Source organism: Marmota monax, unplaced genomic scaffold (genome assembly GCF_021218885.2).
Source record: "Marmota monax isolate L192 unplaced genomic scaffold, Marmota_monax_Labrador192_F-V1.1 WCK01_AAM20220418_F8-fsc00046, whole genome shotgun sequence".
In the NCBI taxonomy this organism is placed as follows: domain Eukaryota; kingdom Metazoa; phylum Chordata; class Mammalia; order Rodentia; family Sciuridae; genus Marmota; species Marmota monax.
In genome coordinates, this window is record NW_026692486.1 from 13,632,869 (window position 1) to 13,658,547 (window position 25,679).

A 25,679-nucleotide genomic window follows, 5' to 3' on the forward strand; every position below is an offset into this window, starting at 1 on the left:
GCTCAAAACTCTCCAGTGGCTGCCTATGTAGTGACATTGTCTTAAGCGACATAGTCTTTTTTTTTTTTTTTTTTTTTATATTTTTTATTTTTTAGTTTTTGGCGGACACAACATCTTTGTTTGTATGTGGTGCTGAGGATTGAACCCGGGCCGCACGCATGCCAAGCGAGCGCGCTACCGCTTGAGCCACATCCCCAGCCCAAGCGACATAGTCTTAAGAGTGACATACACAGCTCAGCTTGATCGGACCCCCAGCTGTCTCTCTGGTTTTAGCTCCTCCTACTCTTCTCTCTAATTATCCCATCCCAGCCTCTATGCTGGTCACTGATACAAACTGCCAGTCAGATTGTCAGGGCATTTGCATTTGCCGTTCTCTCAGTCCACAGCATTCTTCTCTAGGTAACCACCTGACTATTAAATCTCCTAAAGTCACCTTAGTGAAGCTCACAAAGATTACCATATATAACATTGTATATTCCTCCCTTGGCACTCTATATTCCTTTTCTTCTCTGCTTCACATTTTTTTCTTTGCCTCTATCAGCTTTGGACACCTTATATTTTAAAAATACCTGTGTATTATTTTGTCTGCTCTAACTTCAATACTCAGAAAACAGTTGTTGAATAACTGAATGGATTTATTAAAAGGATAATATGACTTCGATATATAATAAAACTGGGCATAGTGGTACATTCCTACAATCCCAGCTACTCAGGAAGCTGAGGGAGGAAGATCACAAGTTCAAGGTTAGCCTCTGCAATTTAGTGAGACCCTGTCTCAAAATAAAAACGAACTGGGGATGGAGCTCAGTAGTAAAGAGCTCCTGGGTTCAATTATCAGTATCAAATGGATCCAAATATTAGAGCTGGCCTTTTTCATAGTATTACTTAAAAAGAGAAAGAAAGAAAAGAAAAAGAAAGAAAGAAAAAATAATTTCAATGAAACCTTTTCCTATTAAGCAGGTATTTGTTCAAAGGAAGCAAAAAAATTAAGTCACTTACATGAAGCCAATACACTTTAGTCTTTTGTTCTTTAACTGCCTTCTAGAAATAGAATATTTTTTCCACATTTTGGTTATTCACAGAATGATAAATAGATTTGTTTCTGTAAATAAACACAAAAGTAGCAATAATATACATTAAAAGTTCTGGTACCTACTCCTGTCCCTATCAACTAATTTCATCCACTTCTCTTAACCTCCCAAATAGCCACTTTTACTAGTTTCTTAGGATCCTTCCAGAGTTCCTTCAAGAAAAACATAAGAAGTCCCCCTTTTCTTACACAAAATGTAGCATAAATATATGTATACATTGTGTTTTTTTTAACTTCATAATATATTCTGGAAATTTTTCCATATCAGTACTTTTAAAGTTTCTTGTTCTCTTTCTTTTTTCCTTTCTTTTAAATAGCTATTGCAGTAGGTGGAATAGTGTCCCCCAATGATGCTTGTATCTTCAAACTCATAACCTGTAAATGTCACCTTATATGGTAAAAGGAACTTTACAGATGTGATTTAAATTAAGAGTCTTGGGTTGAGAGAGTATTCAACAGGGATAATGTAATTACACAGGTCCTTATGAGGGAAAGAGGAGGTAGAAGAGATAAGAGTCAGAAAGTTATGTGTTGGCAGAAAGCAGAGGTTGGAGGGATGTGACCATGAGCCAAGGAATGCGGACAACCTTAGAAGCTAGAAAAGGCAAGGAACTGATTCTTCCCTACACCTCCAGGGGGAACACAGCAATGCCGACACCCACCGTTTAGCCCTATAAGATCCATTTCCAGCTCTGACATGTAAGATAACAAATTTGTGTTGTTTTAGGTCACTAGATCTGTGGTACTTTGTTATAGCAGCAAGAAGAAATTAATAAAGTCATATAATATTTTGATACTTGACTAGATCAAGGTTTATTTAACTACCTGTCCATAGATGGGTAATGGACTAAACCCAACCATCTGCAATAAACAGCCACATCTATCCCTATCTTGCATGTGCTGATAATAGCTCTAGCGTAAATCCTCAGAAGATGGATTGCTGTTCATAGGGTTAGCAATCTCTAATTTGCTGAGTGCTGCCACCATCCTTCAGAGAGTTGGTAGCACTTTGTATTCCCCACAGCAATGTACGTGTGTTCAAAGAAACAAAACAAAACTAGCCCCATAACAGTGACTATGCATCTGCTCCTCAATTCCCAGATTATATTAGAAGGCCCTGCTCAGGAAGGACCTGGAGGGAAGAATAAAGTCAATTCAAACATGCAAATAAAAGTGACACCTCCACCAACAATCCATGTTTCAACCCCCTGTTGCCCCAACACCTACCTGTAAAGGAGTTGCACAAGTATAAACAGTGTTTTGTTGAACCGTCTGTAAATGTTTTATCAAATGATTAGGACCAATGGTCCAGCCAAGCTGGGAAAGAAAAAAATTAAAACAGGTTTCAAAAATTTGTCTAATAATGTGTATCAAATTGGAGACAGCAGTTAATGCAATTGTTAAATACAGGCAATTCAGAAATGTTCATGTTAAAGCCAGGCACAGTGGAACATGCCTATAATTCCCAGCAGCTCAGGAGGCTCCCAGCAGCTCAGGAGGCTAAAGCAGAAGGATGACAAGTTAAGGGCCAGCCTTAGCAACTTCCTGAGACCCTCTGCCCCCAGCTCCAAAATCGGGCTGGTGATGTAGCTCAGTGGTAGAGCATCCCTGAGTTCCATCCCTAGTATTGCATGTGTGTGCACACATACACACAGAATAAATTAAAAAGAAAAAAAAAGAAACAAAGAAATGTTCACATTATGAAAGCAGGCCAGTATTCATACTTAAAATTTCAACACCATCCTTTTGGTGTGAGTTTCCAACTGGAGTCTCTAAGCAATGCCCTCTTCACTGAGCTCTGCCTTTGGAAGGTAAACAAAGCCTGCAATCATTATTAACCTTCCCTCCCTCTACTAATTTGTGTCTTCTGGTATTTCCAGTGGGAAAGCTTGTGTGAATTATAGATACATGTAACTCTGAAGGAGGGCCTAGAGGACTCTCACATCATCAAAACATCAAAGCCTTTGATTCTGGAGGCCTCCTTTTGATGCTCCCTGCATCTTGGCCATGTTCAGTAGGGATGAGGCTGGAAGAGAACTGAGTTTCAATTGGATGCATTTATTTTTTAATAAACAGTATGGTGGTTAAGTACGTGGATTCTGAATTCAAGTCTGCCATGGCTTGAATTCATCAGCAGTATAATCTCAGGCAAGATATTTAACTTTTCTGTGTTTTATTTTATCATCTGTAAAACAGGGATAATAATTGTACCCATCTTATAATGTTATAAGAATGAAAAGAATTAGTACATGTAAAACACTTTAGAGTCTGGTACATGTAAATGCCAAAATATTCATCATTATTATTTTTCTTCTTTTATGCTGAACTTCCTTTGCAAAGAAAAAATAGCATCATTTGATCACTTATAAAATAAAAAATTACCTAATTTTTCTTATTTTTAAAGATGTTATTGGATCTCAATAAGAATGAAGCTCAAAGCCAGGTACAGTGGCGCCAGTCTATAATCCCAGGGGCTGTGGAGTCTAAGGCAGGAGGATGGCAAGTTCAAAGCCAGCCTCAGCCACTTATTGAAGCCCTAGGCTACTTAGTGAGACCCTGTCTCAAAATAAAACATAAAAAGGCCTGTGGATGTGCTCAGTGGCTAAGAACTCCTAGGTTCAATCCCTAGTACCAAAACAGAATGAAGTTCAACATGAAAGTTGAGTAAACCAATAAACAAAAGATGATTAAGTATAAAAACCTATGTAATGTGAATATATATACATTTAACACAAAAACTACTACAAAAAATAAAATACATGCCTATTTTAATAAATTAAAAAAAAATCTGGGGATGCTTGGCATCAAACCCAGGGCCTCTCACATGCTAAGCATGTGCTCTACCATGAGCTACATCCCTAAATTCTTATTCCTCTTACCTTCCAGCCGGTCACACTGAAAGTTTTCCCAGCACTTCCTATTGTGACTGTTCTTTCCCACATACCTGGAAACGTGGCTGGAAAAAAAAAAAGTTGAAAAACTGCTTTCCAATCAATCTACATTTAGTAGGATCTAAAAACAAAGGTACACAAATTCAATGAAAACAAATATATTAATTACAGAGAAGTTAATATAATTATATCAATAGATTTTTTTCAGATAGTCCAAACTCAGCTGAAAATGTTGAAATGCTTTAGAATATACAATGTTGTACCAAAATAACATGTAAATAGATTTAATAATTTTAAGTGGCAAAATTATTCCCATGAGCAGGAGTGACAAGGATATCAGTAGGCAGCAATCCAGGCCAGGCCAAGTGGCAGCTGTCAGATGAATTGTGGCAACCAGTGCTCAGTGCTAGGGGTAGCTAGCTGTATGTCGAACACAATGATCCTTTGGCATGGTTTTAGTTGGGGTTGGGTCCTGATTATTGCACAGCCTCCCTTTATTCTGCTCATTTTCTGAGTTTGTTTCTCTAAGCTTCTCAGAGCAATGACTCTTAAAACGTGACCCCACACCAGCAATACCAGCATCACTGTAAGAAAGGCAGTTTGTTTGGCTTCATTCCACACCACTGAATCAGACACTCTGAGGGCGGGCCTATTAATCTATGTGTATGTGATCTGCTTATGTCTCATAGATTGAAAAAAAAAAACCTATCATATAATTTGCTCACTTAAAGTGTACAATTCAGTTGTTTTCAGTATACCTACAGAGTTGTGCAACCATCACTACAATCAATTTTAAAACATCTTTTGCACCTCAGAGGGAAAACTGAATTCTTTAGCTTCATCCTCTAATAACTCCAACGCCACCAACAACAGAAGCTGTACCTGAGTTTATCAAATACACACATTTTCTCTGAAAGGCACATGACAGCCTTTTTGTGCTTAGGAACACTAGCCAGCACTTTTGCACCATGCTTTTGGGCAATTTTAAACAGCAAAATCACCATGTAGGATGCTTCTTATAGATGAGCTAAAGCAAGAAGAGTATCACCTTGTTCAGCCTCGACTGGGAATGCATGTGTTGGGTGAGGCAAATTTCTGGTCCTTCTTTGAATGAAGTGCTGTGAGTATCAATTACGAGGTTGCAAATGTATTTTAGGGACTGGATAAATTTGCAAATAAAGAATTTATAATGAGAATCAACTGTGCAAAGGTTTTCAAGTTGATAAAATCTTTAAAAATCATTCATTCATTTATTCATTCAGCCCTCAGATATGTATTAGCAATTAACCCCCACAGGGGCCCTCATGTGCACCTGACTCTTACCTTTACTTAAAAAAATCCAACCATGGAACCAATTCATCTGCCTTGTCATACATTTTGCAATAGTTCTCAAAGTATGCTAACTGACACCCTGGTGATCATGTCAATGTATAGGACTTTAAAAAAATCAATTTTGTTTTCTTCCACACAATTTTTTGAAGCTTTTGGCAATTGCTTCGATTTATCTGACAGTGAATGCTATGTGCTGTGGAATAAATGAATCTTGGTGAATGGATCTTAATGGCAAAATCAGAAAAACTCGAATGTGTTGGTTTCAATAGGTCTTTGTTACTGACAAGTATGAATAGCATTGTGATTTTCATATTGATTTTTAATTGTCAGATTTCTGTCAGGAAGAATCACTTCTAATTTCAAGACAGAACTTCTCCTAATTTCATCATGTCACTATTTTATGATGCACAGAATGCTGTGGTTTCAAGGTGCTATCCGAGGAACGTTTTAGAACACATGATCTCTGCAGCCAAGTTTATACTCTTTATTCTCATATAAAAGTCCTTCAGGATGCCCTTCTTCCCTATCCTCTTTGGTGCCAGCCACTGTAGCACACCCTTATAAATCAAATCATTTATCTTTCTAAGTCTATATTGATCTTTTATGCCTCCCTGTCTAAGGATGTGCTCATTATCTGATAGGAATTTAGTTTTCATTTCTCATCTACTTCATTCCATCTTTTGCCTACTGCTTTTCTGATTCACTCCAGCAGTTGTGGTCTCCTCCCACCTTTACATCTGTTTGGAATATATGTTAGAAACAGTCACAGCACGTGCCACGACTCGTTATATACACGTGCACTAATTTTTAAACTTAATTTATTTCTCTCACAGAATCTTTGAGTCTTCCTTTCCTTGTTCTTTTTCTATTTCCTATTCATTTATTCAACAACTACTTTCTCATGTCTACCACCTGCAAGATCCTATTCTGAAAAATGGAGATTGAGAAACCAATGTAAACAATAATCTCTACCATCTTGTAATTTACAAGTGACATACATAGATTCTGATTCTGATATTTACAATAAAGGGGGAAAAAGCAAAATAAGGCAGAAAATGGACAAAGCAAAGTCCAAGGAGAGAAGGGTCACTATCTTTAAATGTGTAGGTCATGAAAAGTGACATCAGAGCAAAGACCTGAAGGACGGAATAATTGGGAGAAAGTGTTTCCAGGCAAAGGGAGGGCAAGTGCAAACACTCAAAAATGTTGCAGCTTAGCTTACAAGTTTAGGCCCCAGAAAACACAGGCATTTGTGAGATGGCCCAGTAGTAATGGCAGCATCCCAGGCCAGGACAGAGAGGCAGTGACTTACTGTCCCATAATTCCTTCCTGTTGCCTTGGCATTTGGCAACTTGCACATCACTGAGTATAAGAACCATTCAGGAACAATTGTGCTCCTTCTGTCTAATGTACTGTGATACTGAGGAACAGCAGGATTCTTACTAAGAAGCCAAAGAGCACTACTCTGTTGTCTTCTCAGCTTTACATTGTGATGTGAAATCTCTTTCCCTAAGTTTAAGTTTGTACTGTTAGTCTGTCATGCTGTTCATTAATTCAGGAGAGAAGAGTCATTCAAATAGCTATTTTTAAGGGCTCAGGCAGATGTCCACTACAAGGTCTATTTTAAAGCTGGCATGGGATCCTTTCCCATCAGTTGCTCTATATGTGCCCAAACACATTTAGATTTGTGACTCTGTGTATTCATCAGTACCTATTTTTAAATGCTTATTTCCAGTATATACAAGCCATTCATAAACTTCATCACTGATGCAGAGTGTGTCATATTTGATGCAAAGGTCAGCAATTACTTGGAGTTCCTCTTTGGTGTACACCTACACATATTAAAGGAAAGAGCGCAGCCAATTATTATTCCACATGTGGGAAAACAACACGTCAAAGACTGAATAGAGTTGAGAGACTCGCTTACCTTGCCAATGGGGTTGTGTGGAGTATTTAGTATAATGGCTTTGGTTTTAGAGTTAAATTTACTTTCCAATTCTTGAGGATCTAATGTCCAGTCAGAACTAGACCATTTTTTTCCATCAACAGGTTTCTAAGCATGAAGAATAAAGATGTGACTTAATGTAATGAATTCATTTTGCTGTCTTACAAATAAATATTCTAATAAGGAAAAAATTAGAGAAAGGCCTGGTCAAGATAACTGACTACATGACTAACAAAGAATATAAATAGAAATAACTGGGCTTTAGTTCTGCCTTGAGAGCTCAAGAGGACCAGAGTCTTATGTGCACACCTGTTAAAGGAAAAATGAACCTGTCAACATTAACAGCTGTTAACATGCCTGTTTTCTTCCCCAGGGACCAGCCATAACTAAGGTTAATGTGTGGTACTACAAGGCTAATGGAAATTCTGTGATTCCTCTTAGTGTATTAATTATTTGAAAAGACTTAGAAACTTCATAGTTCTTTTTGACAAAGTAATTGATATTTTCAAGAATTCTTAAAGCATATGAGCTGAATGGCAAACTTACAGATCGTAGGGGAATAAATACAGGTGTTGCTCCAGCCATTCTAACCATGGGCTCATAGCAGTCATAGAAAGGGATCGTTATTATGACCTGAAATAAAAGCAAATAAGAACACAACATACGAATCCTTAGTTCATGGTAAAAATATTGTGTACTATACTATATTCTAAGATGTAGCAGTAAAAAGGGTGGGATTTGCCTTTAGGAAACGAATGTGTAAGGGCAAAAGACTTTGATATAAACTCATTCATGGAGTCTAAGTTGCTGTCCTCAGTATTTCTGGGAAACCTATTCATGGGCTTGCAGTGGGGATAATTATGATGTATATAAAATTTACATGTACATAGGTAGATTTATCAGGGGAAAAGTACCATACCTTTTATTACATTTTTTAAAGGGATATTTATTCTAACAAAAACTGTTAAGAGTTTCTTTCTTTGTTAATTTTATTTTTTGGAATTGTGGATTGAAACAAGGGTGCTTACCCACTAAGCTATATACCCAGTCCTTTTTATATTTTTATTTTGAGACAGGGTCTCACTAAGTTACTGAGGGTCTTACAAAGTTGCTAAAACTGCCTTGAACTTGGGATCCTTCTGCCCATCTGCCAGAGTGCTAGGATTACAGACAGTGCCAAGAGTTTCTTTATATTTCAAGTTAAAAAATACAATCCAGAATATAATTGATAGATTAGATAGTGAAAAGATCATAAGGAAAGAGAACACTGCAATGCTGTCTGGCCTGGACTGTTAATTTACAAACATTACCTTGAGAATAAAGGTGTTCTTTCTTCTCAAAAGTATCTTGTAGCAAAGAGCAGATGCAGGGAGATCAGTCAGAATGCTATTGTTCCTGTCTGATACCCACAATTTCCATTCAGGGACACAGTATCTGGAGTCGTTTTTCTACTAGTCCTTTAGAATATTCCTTACCCTCGGCTCCTATAAGCTTTCTCCCAGTCACTCCTGGCTGGGCTTCCAGGTTGAGTGGCCCACCTGCCAGCACCCCTAACTTTCTGACTTTCTATAAGGAGAATCTGAACACATAATTTATAACCATGATTACATTCAATTTTTCTTTTTACCTTTTTAAAACCCAGCTATATTTCACGAAAATTTCCTCTTATTATAGTTTCCCTATTTAATATGTTGAATAAATTCAAATAATTGTTATCTTTGGAATAAAGAGTAAAAATATTTTTATGGATAAAAATGTAGACAAATTATTTTTGAAAAACCTGACAATAATGTATAATTTCATAAATCTATAACTTATCTCATTTAACTTTTTGCTGATTAAATGTAATGGTACCCAGTTGCTATTTTAAATATGCACATTTTACTGTCTGTATTTCTTGTGTTGTGCGCCTTTCACATGGGAGTCATATATCCTAAAAGCCCCTTGGCACTAGTCAACTCAGGCTAAGTACAGCCTACCAAGTATAGTGGGATAAGCTTGGTGTCAGGAACAAAGGAGGAAAAAGAAATGGAGCAGGAATGAATCCTCCTCCAAGTGGAAAATAAACTCTTTGTCCATCCATGAGTTCTCAGGAACTAAGATGACCACTTGTGCAACCCTGGTGCGAAACTCAGTGCTCAATACAAGGTGAGAGCTCCATGAAAGAAAATGAACCAGGAAGAAGGGAGGTAGAGTGGACAGGGTGCACCTCACGCCCTTTACCTTTCTGATAGACTAATTCTCTTTTTTGGAAAGTGCACATTGAGCACTCATTATCATGGGTGCTGGCAGCACAGCAATGGCCAAGTTCTCCCAGAACTTATATCCATTAAGAAAGACTTATAATGAATGAGAAGGCAAATCAATAAACGAGATAATTTTAGATAGCAATACACTATAAAGAAAATAAAATAGGTTAGTTTAATAGAGAAGGGCATAAATGTGGTTTCAAAATATTAAATAAAGTGATGAAGGAAGAAAGAGAGAAAAGAAGTCCCAGAGCTGACTTCTTTCTACTCCAACACAGTCAGAGTCTGAAAAAGCAACCAAGGATCAACAGCATCAAGACATGAGATGAGACTTTCCATTACATTATAGGTTAAAAGAGATTGTGTATATCATCAGCTGGCAGTCTGAAAGGGCGGGGAAACAGCTCAATGAGCATCTCCAATGAGCATCACCACAGAGGAGCCAATCAGCTAGATGTTGCTGGGGCCGCTGTGAGCCAATCATCAGCCGGCAGCTGGAAGTTTGCTGGCAGCTGGAAGTTTGCTGGGGCCCCTTCGGCTGTGGCTCTCAACAATATATGAGAGTGTGACTTCGGTCCTCAACTTGTTTCTTTAAGTATCACATTGTCTGGCTTAGTGGAGAGAATTTCAGTTGCAAAATAACAATTCAAGATAGAGAGTGGTATCTTGTATAAAGGTGCTATGATGAAGAGCTATAAGAGTTCAAAGAAAGTTAACAATATAGAGCAGAATAAATATTCATACTTCAGACCAGCTTACGCAATGCTACTGTGGAGTGTTCTAGATCTTTATTACCCGGGTTGATGGCTTCTCCCTTTTGTCACTACTATGAATTATACATTCTCCACCACTGACTAACACAGCATTCCTCTTAATCTATTTTCAAATCTGTCTCCTCTACACATAGTGAATCCCTTTTAGGTAAAAACTGTCTTTTAAAATGTTCTTTCTCACAGTGCCTAACACACAGGAGATTCTCAGTAATTTCTGAATACATGAAAGAGGTCAAGAAACATGAAAGCAAGGAATATTAGAAGAACACCAGGGAGGCAGTGGGAGATGGCTATGACAGGTGGCCCCATGTTGATCTTGCATCATGGTACTAATGGCAGAAAGCACTAGAACATACTGATTTATTTATCTTCATACTGCACTGCGACCATGATTCTGAGCACAAAAAAGATGACCAAATACTTGCTGAATGAGTTCAGATTAATGGTCATTTTTAACAATAAAAACAAAGGATTCTTTTCCCTCATCATTGCTAGCCTTTTCCACCCACTCTTATCTAAGTAGGTTATAAAAATAAGAAAAAAAAAAAAAAAACTAAAGCAATAAAATGGATGAATCTCTCAGATATAACTATAAACAAGAGAAGACAGACTGGAGTACATGCTGTATAATTCTATTTATGCTAAATAAAAGAGGAGCCAGAGTGAACCTGTTGTGATAGAAGATTCTCCAGGAGAATACAGACTAAGAAGGGGCAGGAAGAAGTTTCTGGGCTGCTGAGAATGCAGGTTATCTTTCTCTAGGTTGTAGTTATGGGGAAATTTATCCAGCTCCACATCCAGGATAACGTGAACTTCACTATGTGTGCATTAGACTTTAAAAGTAATTTAAAATAGAAGAGAATGCAGAGTAAGTAAAAGATTCAAAGGTGGGACAAAAGATAATGATTAATACAGTATTACAATGTTGATATACTTACTTCATCTCCTTCATCAATTAACCCTTGAATGGCATTAAAAAGAGACCCATATGCTCCTACTGTCACAAGGATTTCTTTATTTGGATTGATTTCTTTTTGATAAAACTTTTCATATAGGCAGGACAGAGCTTTCACAAGTGGCGGATGACCCTGTGAGATTACAAAATAAGAAAAAACCTTGAATTTGATTAAGGAACCTAATTACTTGTGGTAAAGACATGCACACTACTGTTGATGTGATAGCAAATGTTAGGAGGAAAACAGAGTATTACTCATATTGATTGTCAAGACAGCAGGAGTTGCCAGTCGAGGTGGCACACACCTATAATCCCAGCAGCTCAGGAGGCTGAGGCAGGAGAATTGGGAATTCAAAGCCAGCCTCAGCAACTTAGAAAGGTGCTAAGCAACTCAGTGAGACCCTGATCTAAATAAAATACAAAAGAGGGCTGGTGATGTGGCTCAGTGTTTAAGTGCCCCTGGGCTCAATCCCCAGTACCAAAAACCAAACCAAAACAAAAACCAAAACAGCAGGAGTTATCAATAATAACCACTTTCTTTCTTTTTGTGTGTGTGGTGCTGGGGATTGAACCCAGGACATGTGAGGCAAGCACTCTACCAACTGAGCTATATCCCCAGCCCTCCTCTTTCTTTTCTTTCTTTCCCTTCCTTATTGAACTCAGGGGCACTTAGCCACTGAGTCACATCCCAGTCCTTTTTTGTATTTTACTTAGAGACAGGGTCTTACCGAGTTGTTTAGTGCCTTGCTAAGTTGCTAAGGCTGGCTTTGAACTCACAACCCGCCTGCCTCAGCCTCCTGAGCTGCTGGGATCACAGGCATGCGCTACTTCACTTGGCAATAACCACTTTCATAAGCAAGAAAGAAAGGATTATAAATGTACAAAGTCTGAGGCATGTAGAAATACCCTTATTTAAAATTTTCTTTTTAATTAACGTGGTAATTATTATACACAATTACAAGGAACAGTGTGATAATTTGATACAAGTATACAATGTACAAAGATCAAAGGGTAATTAGCATTTCCATCTCCTTATCATTTTTTAAATATTTGAATCCCTTTTTTCATTCCTCATAAGGCACTTTTTAAATTGATGAATCTAGGTAAAAACCACACTTATTTATTTATTTATTTTTTAAAACCACACTTATTGATCTTTTCAAAGAACCATCTTCCAGTTTAACTGATTTTTCTCTACGGCTGTTCACCTCACCTCTAGATGTTCATCATGAAGTTGAATGTGGCTGGGGAGGAGGTATGTGGAGCAGGTCTGAGGAGGATCTACGGGGAGCAGGGATCCCACCCTCTCAACCCTGTGACATAGCTAGACGAGTAGAGACAAGACACAGAATGACTTCCTCCATAACTTGTCTTTCCCCATTTCTACACTGTCATAAAAGGCGAAAACAAATGTCCAGCTGTGTGACTCTACTGCTTTTAGCACAACAGATAAGAAGCTATAGTTCAGAGGTTCCTTTTAATCTAGAAAATGTGGAAATTCCAGGCATTTTACCACAGAAGAATGAAGAAAAGGGAGGATAGAGAGGAAGAAAGTAACCAATTAGAAATAGGATATTGAGGTCAAAGGTGAGGGTGCATGAATGTTAATGACATTAAAACACACACACACACACACACACTTCAAGGAAATATTCTCCCAGGCTGAGGTTGTGGCTCAGTGGTAGGGCACTTACCTCACATGTGTGAGGCACTGGGTTCACTTCTCAGCATCACATATAAATAAATGAATAAAAAAAATCCATCAACAACTAAAAAAAATATATATATATGAAATATATATATATGAAAATATATATATGAAATATTATATAAATATATATAAATATAAATATAAAATATATATATATGAAATAGTCTTCCTTCTGTTGTTGCCCTAATATACAGATTTGGAAAGTAGAAAAATAAAGGCCCAGACTAAAAGGACTTTCCTAGGAGATAAAGGCAAAGGGGAAAAGTATCTGTGGGCCCTGGTCTGGGACAGGGGATCCCAGAAAGCCAACAACACATACATGACAGAAGTCCACACACCTACGGCACAATACAAAACATATGCCTTTAGGGTCCCGATGCACTTACAAAGCCCCGTGTGTACTGATTCAGGCTATCGATCAAAGCGACCTTTGATAGCTCTTCTTTTACATATGAAGGAGGGGAGATATCTGGAAGGCCTTGGCCAAGATTCACGACAGAGGGATCAGCAGCCAATTTGGTAAATTCAATCCTAAGATTAAAACAGTAAGACTTAAATTTAGACACTCAAATTGCAAGTTTCATACAACAATTTTATCACCCACAAACTGAGTTTACCTAATAAAATGCTGGCTGAATTAATGAACTTAATGTTCATTTACAGACCCCAACTCCATGATTCCCATATTTTAAATACACACATATAAACACAAATACGTGTGTGTGTGTGTGTGTGTGTGTGTAGGTGTTTATTTCTTTTTTTTTTTTTTCCCTCAACCATTCCTAACTGCTGCTAGGTTATCAATTGTTAGCAAACAGAACTAATTCTGGGTGCAGTGTCACATGCCTGCAATTCCAGTAACTCAGGAGGCTGAGGCAGGAGCATCCAAGTTTGAGGCCAGCCTCAGCAACTTAGTGAATGAGACCCTATTTCAAAAGGGGGGGGGAGGGAGGGAGGGAGAAGGAGAGGGAGAGGGAGAGAGAGAGAATGAATAAGAAAAGTTCATGGTTTAGAAGGAAAGTTCGATGAGAGCATCCATTAAATTAGTTTTTTTTGGTGCCCTGTGCCTAGTGCCTAGCAGAGCTTGCTTCATTTGCTAGATGAACACATTAAGGCATGGATGGCTAACTTCCTTTCATTTCTATCTGATGAATGAATCAAATGAATGACTTCAATTTTCAACTATGGATGTAGGTAAAAATCCTCAAATAATTAAAAAAAAAAACAACCCTAGAAAATCTCATCAAATTACTATTGTTTATTCTAAGATACTCACCATACATTACGGTCAAGTCCTTCAATTCTTTTCGCATTTTTGAATTTCAGAGACATTTTCTGAAAGGCATAAACATTGAAAGGATCTTTTACTTTTTTAATCAAAATTTGAGGTCAGTGAATCATGTGTTACTCTTCCTTTTCTGTATTGTCTCTGTGTTAATAGTACCACCACAGAGAGTTCTAGAACACAACCCAAGATGCTGAACATTTCTTCTCCTACCTACATTCTAGAGTGCTTTTAGTACCTACAATCATCCTACTCTAAAGAGAAAATATCATCCTAGTCTAAAAAGTTAATCACTTTAAAGGCCTGAAATGCATTAAAGAGAACAATACTTCTTAAAAAAAAAAGAGAGTTTAGCTGGGCACAGTGGCACATACCTATCATCCCAGTGACTCAGAAAGTTGAGTATCACAAGTTTAAGGACAGCCTTAGCAACTTACTAAGGCCCTAAGCAACTTAGCAAGACCCTGTCTCAAAATAAAAAAATAAAATGGCTGGGAATGTATCTCAGTGGTAAATTGTTCCTGGGTTAAATCCTTAGCAGTAAAAAACAAAAACAAAAACCAACCCATTTAAAAAGTCATCAGATTGTTTTTCATAGGATACACCAAGAGTTCCACAAGACAGGAACTGTTTGTCATCCAGGAAGCACTCAACAAGTGGTCTCAAACTACTCAATAAAGGCTTCCAACTTAATAACAGTTAACATTAAGTACTGCATGTGCACCAGGCACAGATCTCATGCTTCACATAATTATCTTGGTTAATATTCACATCTGCCCTTTCATTATGAGCACATTTACATATGAGGAGCAGGAGGCACAGGGAGGATAAAGTTCACACAACTTTTCACATCTGCCCAAGCCAGAAGCAGTAACATTCACATTCAAATAGTTCAGCCCAGGATTTGAACCCATGCCCTGACTCCAGTTCTGTACTCAGAACTGTCAACTTCTACTTCTCTTTTACATAAGAACGCCTAAAAATATTATTGGGATGCTGTTGCCTCTTAAAAGTATATTGGTAATTTAGTTCAGGTCTACTCATGCCAAGCGAGCTAAAGCTATGGTAGAAAAATATTAGGAATTATAATTATCATACAGCATGCCTTTTTTAGTTCTTTAAATTCTAAAATTAAGTTTATGCTATCTCTCAAAAGTAACAAATTAGCTTTGAGTTCATTGTTAACAAGCTGGTAGATATAAAAGAATGATTGACAGCATCTTTCCAAAGAATTTTATAATAGAATATTAAAGCAATTTTAATTCAATCAGGGAGGGAGATAATGATAATGGTTATTAAATAGACCATTGTTCTCATTCTAGTCCCAATAATGGGACTAAAAAATACCTTGCTCAGTCTCCCATTTTTAATCTTTGATCCTCCAGTGAAGTAAATCACACACAAATTCTCCAGAGGTTACAGGGTCTTCTAGAATAGATTACGATGAAGCCCCAGCTGAACAGGATGCTACTCTGGAGACTCTAATTATATAACTAAAGAGTCCCAGCATGATAGAGAGAAAAAGATATTTTAACAAATGCCCTTTGCTATCTCTGAAACAATGTCGAGAACTTAATGATTCATTCAGAATGTGACTGCAAACACAAAGTAGATTCAAATAGATAATTTAGACACTAAGTACAATTTTGATAATTGAACTCAAAAGGCACTTTCAGATTTAATTTTCTTTAACATTTGTATCTAGGCAAGTCTTTCCTCTGTCAGCTACCCCTGCCTCTCTCTCCTTCCCAACTCCACGTCTAAGCCCCTCTATTTCATAGTCTATATTTTCTCCCTTCTGCACGTTATCTTTCCTCTGCCCCAAATGTCATTCTCTACCAATGTTTCTCAACCTTTTTCACCCTTGCTCCCCTAAGGAGACTCTTTAACTTTGAGTTCACTGTTCACAAGCTGGTGAATATAAATAATGATTGACAGCATTTTTGCAATAAATTTCCTAATCATCTTCCCTTCACGTAAGTAAATCTTAAGGAATAAAATCTTGTCAGATAGGGTTGAGCTTTGGATGGCTACAAAACACTGTCACAACTAAAATTTATTCTCCCTGCAAAGCACCCATTTCCTTAAGGGCAATAATGCCTCTGCTGAGAAGGCAGGTTTCCTACTCAAGCCAATCCCTGTCCCCACTTTCCTGTCCCTGCAGTTGGCAAACTCCTACTTCCTCCTGCCACCTTCAGTCTCAAGTTAATCTTTGTTTCCTGCAAATCCTTCTCAGATTCCCCAAGTCAGGACCACATGCCCCTCCCATGTGTTCCCATTAAATTGAGTAATTTCCAGCATTTTTTTTTTTTACATATTATAATTTTCTGCTTATTTATATCTGCCCTTAAGACTGTTAGAACAACTTGTTCACTGATGTGTGTCAGTATCAGTCAGGGTTCTCTAGAGAAATAGAACCAGTAAAATGTATGGGCTGACAAGTCTGAAATCTGCAGTGTAGGCCCCAGGTGGGTACTCGGGATGGTGAGGATGCAGCTCAAGTTGAGTCTGAAGGCAGAATTCTCTTTCCCAGAGAGCAGGTGGGGGTTGTCTTTTTTCTTCTAAGGCCTTGGGCTGAATGAGGCTCCTCACATTATGGGTATTCTGCCTTCCCCCCACTTGAATGTTAATCTCTTCTAAAAAATAATTCTGTGACAACACCTAGATTGGTATTTAAACAGATATCTGGGCTGTGACCTCACCAGATTGACATTGATATCAATGCATTGGAGATCTGGAACTGGTCCTTGTTCCCAGGTGTTGAAGATTAAAATTCTGAGAAATGCCGATGCAAGTGTAGAAAGCAAGTTTTATTTTAAAAAGGGACAGAGACAGACTTCTCTGAAGAAAAGGGCCGCCAGAGCTGGGTGTCCGTGGGAGGGAGTGGCCTGTCTCTCTTACACATCCTAGGAACCCACCTCCTTTTAATTATTGTCTTCTCTTTTTTTCCCCATGTATGTGTCTGAAGATAGGAAGGAGCAGGAGCACAGAGGTTAATTGTTAGTAATCCATGGTTTTCTCTTTGATAATCAGTCATCAGCCTCTTTGGATCCTATACTGACTGCCTGACCTTTGCCCCTGCCTTAGTTTGCTGAGGAATGTGACCTACCCTTTCCTTTTCTGTGTGGGGCTGCAGGCAGATTGCTTTTTGGCTAAGAAAGCATGTGGTGGTCAGCATGTGGGATCATTTTATAGGCTTATTCTCTTAACCTCATGTTCCCACCATTCTCATCTATACGTCCCCTTACAATCTCATCACAGTGTCCAACAGGTGCTACTATATCTAGGTCATGTATTCAACATATATTTGATAAGTATGAAAAAATATCACTCAAGTTAGTTGAATATATGGTGTCATTCAAGTTTAGTTAGGTAGTTCTTTTGTCAGTCAGCTTAAGTTAATTTATGCTGCAGTAACAAATGACTCCAAAGTCTTGATAGTTTAAAAGCTCAAAGATTGCTTCCTTGTTCACACTAGATATCCACTGAAATTCAGCTGCTGCTATTCCTTGTCACACTGTTGTTCTGAGACACGGTTGTGAAATAGCCTCTATCTGGAATACAACCCATTTTGAGGACAAAACCTCTTAAAAAGTTTCTGCTTGATATATATACATCATTTCAACTCCTATTTTATTTTCCAAAGAGATCTCATGGCAAAGCTACAGAGAGGAAAAAGAAGCAAATAATTTTAAAAACCCAAGACAAGAATGAAGTCTGGAGGTATAAGAGATAGGTGTCTATCACAGGTTGAACAGTTTCCCCTTCAATTTCTTTAATTCCCAGTACCTCAAAATGTGGCCTGGTCTAGAAACAGGCTCACTGAAGATGCAGTTAGTTAAGATGAGGTCATGAGGCGGGTGCTCAGCCACTGTGGCTGGTATCTTTATGGCAGAAGCCTGGATTCAGGTACTCACCCTAAGAAACTTAGGTGAGGCAAAGGCAGGGGTGGGGTGATGCTTCTGACAAACCAAGGAATACCAAAGACTGCTACGAAACGCCCAGAAGACAGGAAAGACTTCGAACAGATTCTTCCTCGCAGCCCTTGGGAAGAACTGACTCTGCTTAACCTTTGATCTTTGGCTTTCAGCCTCCAAAACTGTAAAGGAATAAATTTCTGATGTTTAAATCACTTAGTTTGTGGTACTTGAAAACATCCCGGGGAAATTAATTCACTGGTGAAAGTCTACAAGACAACTTGCAAAGTTCAAAGACACCAAGATTCAGCAGTAGAGGCAAATGCTCACTGGCTGAGAACTATTTGCTAGAGTAGACCCAGTTTCAGGAAATTAAATTGAACCTGGAACCCAACAGATAAGTAGGTGTGAATCCTATGGACATAAGGGACATCTGTAAGCCTTGTATCATTTTTGGACCCAGAAAACCCGGTGAAGTAACTTTTGCTGTCAGAGGGATTACAGGCCTGGCATGGTTATAGACCACACTGCTATATTATTAACACAAACTGCCAGTGCATCCTAGGACCTTAATATGACTTTTATTAACTTGAGGCTGAAAATGCAGTTTTAGAGATTCTCCACTAGGTGGCAAAATTGGCAAAGGTAAGGAAACGCTTTAAATTGTTTTCTGTAAAGGTGCTAGAAAAATGAAAAAAAAATTACCCATGATTCTGAGAGCCTAGTACACTTAAGTTTAAACTGTACATATTTTGAGGACTACGTTCATAAGACCTGAAGAAGGTATATAGGATGGGAGAGGTGCTGGAAAAAAACTTCTCAAATGCTGGACTGAAGCTGGAGAAATCAAGGTTATTAATATCTATATGAGTTATGAATCAAATCTTTATCCAAAGAGATCAAAGCCACAGCACCACTTCCCCCCTCAATAGCAACTAGTAATGATAAAGAGGACAAGAAAAGGCCACAATACAAACAACAAGGTATACATAATGGATATGTATGAATATTTTGATGTTTTAACAACCATAGTGACACTTAGTATTCTTCATCCTTAGCATTTACATCACTTCCTAAATGTCTTTTTTGGTTTAAAAAGCATATCAATTTTAAAAAGTAACTTTGGTATAACCTTTCCTACTTTGTGTTTCTTTTGTGCAGCATAACTGTGTTGGCTGCTCACGTTTCCATGAGATTCTGTGACTTCTCAGGTGAGCACTGTGACTATCTGAAGGCAGGGGAAGAAACAGTGCACATCCACTCCTTTGAAGCTCACACTACACTAATCAGATCTCTTTGCATGAGTCAGAAACTCAATCTGGAACAGCTTAAGAAAGAAATGGCTTTATTAGAAAGCTCATGTTACATGGGAAGAGCAGAGATGTGGTCAGACTCAGAGATGAATGTGAAACCGTGACCAGGAGCTTGAGCACTATAGGGCTTTGTTGCATGTCTGTTTTATACACTTTCTGTTTACTTTTCCTCATAATAGATGAAGCAGTTGCATTCCCCACTTTACTATTCCAGAGGGACTGAGAGTTGAACAATTTTTTTTAAAAGTTACCATTATTGCTTCATTTAAAAAAAAAATCTATCAAACAGGGTATAATGGTACATGCCTGTAATCCCAGTGGCTCTGGAGGCTGAGGCAGAAGGATTGAAAGTTCAAAGCCAGCCTCAGTAAATAATTAAGGCCCTAAGCAACTCAATAAGACCCTGTCTCAAAATAAAAAAAATGAAAAGGGCTGGGATGTGGCTTAGTGGTGAACTCCAACCTCTGCCCCACACAGGTTCAATCCCTGGTACAAAAAGAAAAAAAACAAAACAAAACAACAACAAAAAAAACTTAGTAAGATATCATTTAATGGGCTCAAAGATATTTTTTTCAGTTGAGTCCCAGAATGGGAGAAAATATTTACAATCACATAATTATATATCTTACAAGAGACTTTCATACAGAATATACAAACAACTTTTATAACTTAGTGAGAAGACAGTCCAATCTAAAATGAGCAGAAAATTTGACATCCTCTTCACTGAAGATATAATACTGCCCAAAAATCATATTAAAGGATGCTCTATATTGTTAGTCATCAGGGTAATGCAAATTAAAATCAGTGAGATGGCACAAGATACCCAGAAGAATGGCCACAGATACCAAGTGCTGGCCAGGGTGCAGGGCAGTTGGCACTCCTTATAGCCTGCTGAGAATAGAAAATAGCACAACTACTTTAGGAAATGGTTTGGTAGTTATTTAAAAATTAAACATACATCTACCACACCCCAGCCATTCCATTATTAGATAATTATTGAAGAGAATGAAAACCTATGTCCATATAATGGATTGTACACAAATGTTCACAATAGTTCTATTCAGAAAAGCCAAAACCTGGAGGTACTCAAAGACTCATCAACAGGTGAACAGAAAAGCAAGTGATGTTATATTCGTATAACACCCAACAATAAAAAGGAAGGAACTACTGATACAGTACATCAGAAGTGAATTTCAAAATCATGAAAATCATAAGCAAAAGTGTATATTACATACTTCATATAAAAGACAAAAGAAGTACAAACTAATCTATGGTGATAAAGAGCAAATCAGCAGTGTGAGAGATGAACTGCAAAGGAACATGGGAAAACTTTTAAGGTCAGTGGAAATACTCCCTATGTTTATTGCAATAGCGATTCCATGTTATATCCATCCACCCAAATGATTATCGAGTTGTAATTCTAAACAGATGTAGTTTATTGTACCTTGATAAAGCTGAGATAAAGAATTGCCATGATGTTTCAAAACCATGCCCTCTTATTCCTCTGGACAAATGCTCCTCAAGCAAGCAGGCACTAGCAAAATTATCTCCCAAATTTAAGTTGCTTTCCAAGGTATGACTACATATAAAACAACAAAACAAAATCCAAACAGACAAATTACTTTCTTTGGCCACTAGATGGCATAGTGAAATAGCAGAATGTTCCTGTAGTAGTCAAAAGAACTGAAATTAACCGAAGTTGAAATGCAAGGCAGGGCAAGATGACTTTAAAGACATAAAAGGAAAAAGCCAATTAATTATAAAGGACTTAAAGGTGTGCGTATTTAAACTGCAACTTTTAAGCAACACATATTTAGTTGCTTTCTTTTGTACATGATATATTGTAGGTATTCAACATTCCTTGACTGAACATTTAAATGAGTGAAAGGGAAGGAATTTGGACTCCTTCTAAGATGTAATATACTATAGGAAAAAATGAATACTTCAGCGAAAAACCATGCACTGGCCATACTGAGATAGGTGGGCTTGAGGACAGAAAAGAAACCCTTAGTAGATGAAGACCCAGATTTCTCTGAGCATGACCAGCCATGCTTGTCTCTTTAGTCAAACATATAAAACCTCCAGAGTATTCTTGGACCAGGTCAACAAAACCATAATCCATTTAAATGTCATGAAATTCGAAGACCTACACAATGTGATCACAACTAATTTATGGCTAGACTGTTTAATTAGAAAGAAACATTCCGAACCCCAAATATCAAATGATTGACAAGGGATTTGATTCTCACAAAAGCTTGCCTGGAAAAGTGCACTTCCCAGAAAATCTCATATATAGTCGGAGAGCTCAACCCTAGTTGGGTCACTGGTCTTCTCTGGGAGGCAGGAGCGTCTCCACCTGCCTTAGGGGTATGTAGACCTTAGCTTTGCAGTCCTGTAGTACATCCTTGCTTTTGCTAAGCTTTTACACTTTCTGAAATTCCTCTCAGCAGAGTAAGTCAAGAACCCACCTGGATCTAGGTGAGGTCACTGTCCCCTTGAAGAGACCTTCTCAGAACCATACCTGGTATCAATACTATATACCCTTATAGGGCTAATTCTAGCAGGACTGGAATTTACTTTTGAGTATTTTGCACTTTTTAAAATTGAAGGTGACCGATAGGCAAAATTCTGGTTCTGTTGTTTTGATTGACCTTTCTGTTAGCTCTGTGGAAAAACCAGTTCGCCTTTGTTTGAAATTCATTTCCGGGCTGGGGATGTGGCTCAAGCGGTAGCACGCTCGCCTGGCATACGTGCGGCCTGGGTTCGATCCTCAGCAAAGATGTTGTGTCCGCCGAAAACTAAAAAAATAAATAAATAAATACTAAAAAATTTTGGGGCTGGGGTTGTGGCTCAGTGGTAGAGTGCTTGCCTAGCATGCGTGAGGCACTGGGTTCGATTCTCAGCACCACATATAAATAAATAAAATAAAGGACCACTGACAATTAAAAAAATATTTAAAAAAAAATTCATTTCCTTTATCTCAAAATACCTGTGTGCTTTTTGAGTTTTCCTTTGAACGCATCCAAATGTCTGTCTGTTTTCCTCATATGATTTAAGTAAAATAAATACCTTTAAAGAATGTCCACTTTTATATTTGCATGAATCATGATTTGACTTTTTTCTGAAAATTGTCTTTTAATAGTACAGAGAAACAGGCTAACCAGAAACAAGCCTTTCTTGGAACTTCCAAGCTGATAGCATGGGTAAATATATAAATGGAATACCAGAAAACGTGGGGTTAGGTAAGCCAAGAATAAAAAATTAGATTGATTCCCTTTAAAAATTAGGTCCAAGGAAAGATCTTAAAAGAGTGTTTGAATATGGCCCTCACCACAGGGCGGGCCCTTTGTCTGTCTAGACTCTGCAATCTTCCTGTCCTCAGACATAGCTAATTGCACTAGGGTTGGGCAGAGTCAAGTGAAACCAATCAGGACAATTCCTGGAAATGCGGATTTGAGAGAGAGGGAGAGGTTAAGTTTTGCTGGGCACTCTACCAGGAAGACAGGTAAACCTGGACCTGGGGTAGGCATGTGCAGTTCCTCACAGACACGTCATGCTCTGTGCCCTATAATTTATGCTTCCGTTCAAATGAAAATCCCCAAGGTTATTTAGTGCACAGAGCTCTGAAGCCAGATAGATCTTGGTTCCAATGAGACATCAAAACTGCTAGTGTGCAAAGTAGGCAGGATATATGTCTTCTCTGAAATCCAATTTCCTCCTCATTTGTTAAAAAAGAAAATGAATGTCCCATGTAAGTACCTTGGTGATTAAATGAGGCAAGTCTGTAAATGGAAAAGTAGCTGTTTGTATATAACATATACTAAAAGCTAATGTCCAATAAGAGATGAAGATCCTTGTAGACACAAATAAGATGATTAACTGTAAACAAAAGAGTACAAGCAATCTGCCTATGGGCTGCATCTGCAACAGATACTGTTTCCACATCCAAAAAAAAAAAAAAAAAAAAAAAGAGGTTGATTTCTTCAGTTGCTACAAAAGAAATGTTACTTTTGTGCTTCTCTGATGGGCATTTAAAATTTTAAAGTCCCTTTAAAAAAATCCAAGCCTTTTTTTTTTTTTTTGAGGAGTTTTAGGTTCACAGCAAAATTGAGTGCAAAGTACAAAGTTCCCCCACACCCTTTCAGTACTTCCCAGAAAATCCCATATATAGTTGGAGAGCTCACCAGCAACAACACACCCTCTATTGGAATGATCTTCAGGTAAGGCTTAGTCATTCAGATGGCAATTTTCAGCCCATTTAAGTTTTCTAATCTCTATTAGTAATTGGCTGACAACATCCTCCAAATATTTATCAAACTAATTTTCTGAATCTCCCTTGCTTCCTTTCTTTCTTGTCTATCTGTCATATACTGATTAATACATGTTTCTGGCCTTCTGGTATCAGAGGATAATATACATTTTATATTACCATTTTTTTCTTGCTTTCTTTCTTTTTTTAAAGATACAGGGTCCATGTTGCCCAAGCTGGCTTCAAACTCTTGGGCTCAAGCTTTTTTCCCCTGCCAGTTTCCTGAGTAGCTGGCATCATAGCCAGGTTCCAATACCTCCACCCCACCCCACCACCCAGCTCTATTTTCGAATTTCTAGGCCTTAATACCTATGTGCTAAAATAGGGGATTGAGAGTGGTTTTTCGTCTAGGTTCCTCTTGTTTTTCATTCTTGCTACATAGCAGTATTTTTCTCTTTTGTATTAAAAACAATATTTACTTAAAATTACAGAATAAGATGTTTTCATGTAAAGAGCAAATAAAACAGAAAAGTATAGTCCATTCCACATTCTATTTCCTCTTCAGAGGTAATCTTCTTAGTAAATTTTTAATGATTCAGGAAGGTGTGGATAAAAAGAAATTTCTAGTGAAGATGAGTTTACAGTAAACCGTCTGGCTGGTTCTGAAAACTCTTTATTTTGAGATGGGTGTCTTGTAAATTGCCCAGGGTGGCCTTGAACTTGCAATGCTGGGGCCTAGTTTCCTTAGCAGTAGGGATTTCAGGTGTGGGACACCACACACAGCTTTACTCTTGCTAACACTGACCATTTGCTGATGAATGGGAAGAATAGTTATTTCTCTCTTTATATATGTGATTATTTTAGATGCAAATCCTCTGAAAAAAATGCAGGGACTTTTTTTGATGAGATCCTTAAGAAGGTACTACCATATTAGAAAAGGGTTATCAGTTACTTAAAAATTAAACATAAAGGCACTGTATAACCCAACCATTCTATTGCTGGGTTTGGAAAGGGTTGAATTGTATCTCAAATAATCTGCAAGTTGGAATTATGCATTGTCAGTGATTCTTGCTGAGGATGGACATCAGAATCACCTGGAAAGATTTTATTTTCAAAAACCCTCCAAACTTACATATCTCAGGATGGATCCTGGGCATGTGTAGTCTGACAAAGTTCCATGAATTATAAGTGCACTGTCACACATGCACCCTTCTTAGTCCCTAGCTTCCTGTGATCACCTTGGGTGGGCACACCCTCTTCCATGGTTTTAACCAGCTTCTATGTATGAGAGCACTGACCTGAATCAAGGTAGCTATGCTGTCACTAAAGAGGAGGGGAAGAGCAAGATGCTTATGAGACAGTTCATAGTTTTACATGTAGCAGTTAATGATGTTTTTTTATGAAAATTTATTTTAAATGTATATAAAAGTAGAGATAAAAATTAGGTGGAACATAGTATTTCTAATATTCTATTATTATTATTATTATTATTATTTTACAAAATGTCAATTTGATACAACTCAATCTAATATAAAATACTCCTATACACATAACCTGGATTCAATAATTATCAAGACTTTGTCTCACTTGTGTATCTTTTCCCCTTTTCTCTTCTTTGATTGCTGAGTAATTTTAAAGAAAATCCTGGACCGTAACTCATCCTAACCCTACATACTTGGCATGTATCTCTGAAAAATAATGACATTTTAAAAAATATCACTGCAATGTAATTAACACCTAATTAACAATAACTTTTTGGCATCATTTCATAACCAGTCCACATTTACAGTCCTCTGATTTTCTTTAAAAAGATTTTATAAAGAGGCAATTTAAAATTGTTACATAAAAATTGCAGGAAAAAAATCTTAAAAAAAAAAAAAAATTCAGGAGCCCATTGTTTTGGACTAACTGTCCCAAGAGAAAAAGCTAAAAATCAGCATGGAGGCACATGTGGGTTGCTCTATAGACC

At 37.7% G+C, this 25,679-nt stretch overlaps 1 protein-coding gene and 1 pseudogene across 5 annotated transcripts in view; one reads left to right on the top strand and one right to left on the bottom strand.

The window, feature by feature from the left end:
- Kyat3 (kynurenine aminotransferase 3) overlaps positions 1–25,679 on the bottom strand; it is a 48,897-nt gene that overhangs the window by 15,834 nt on the left and 7,384 nt on the right. For 3 of the 5 annotated variants that reach the window (XM_046443303.2, XM_046443305.2, XM_046443302.2), the window contains 8 exons: positions 14,223–14,281; positions 13,333–13,477; positions 11,219–11,368; positions 7,805–7,891; positions 7,241–7,366; positions 7,025–7,145; positions 3,970–4,046; positions 2,318–2,407 (listed from right to left, as the gene is read on the bottom strand). In XM_046443303.2, coding sequence (XP_046299259.1) covers positions 2,318–2,407; positions 3,970–4,046; positions 7,025–7,145; positions 7,241–7,366; positions 7,805–7,891; positions 11,219–11,368; positions 13,333–13,477; positions 14,223–14,281 — 855 coding nt within the window. Of the gene's footprint in view, positions 1–2,317; positions 2,408–3,969; positions 4,047–7,024; positions 7,146–7,240; positions 7,367–7,804; positions 7,892–11,218; positions 11,369–13,332; positions 13,478–14,222; positions 14,282–18,148; positions 18,331–25,679 lie in introns of all 5 variants that reach the window. The other 2 variants (XM_046443307.2, XM_046443306.1) reach the window with 1 other exon arrangement.
- LOC124091910 (guanylate-binding protein 3-like) overlaps positions 23,605–25,679 on the top strand; it is a 139,534-nt pseudogene continuing 137,459 nt past the window's right edge.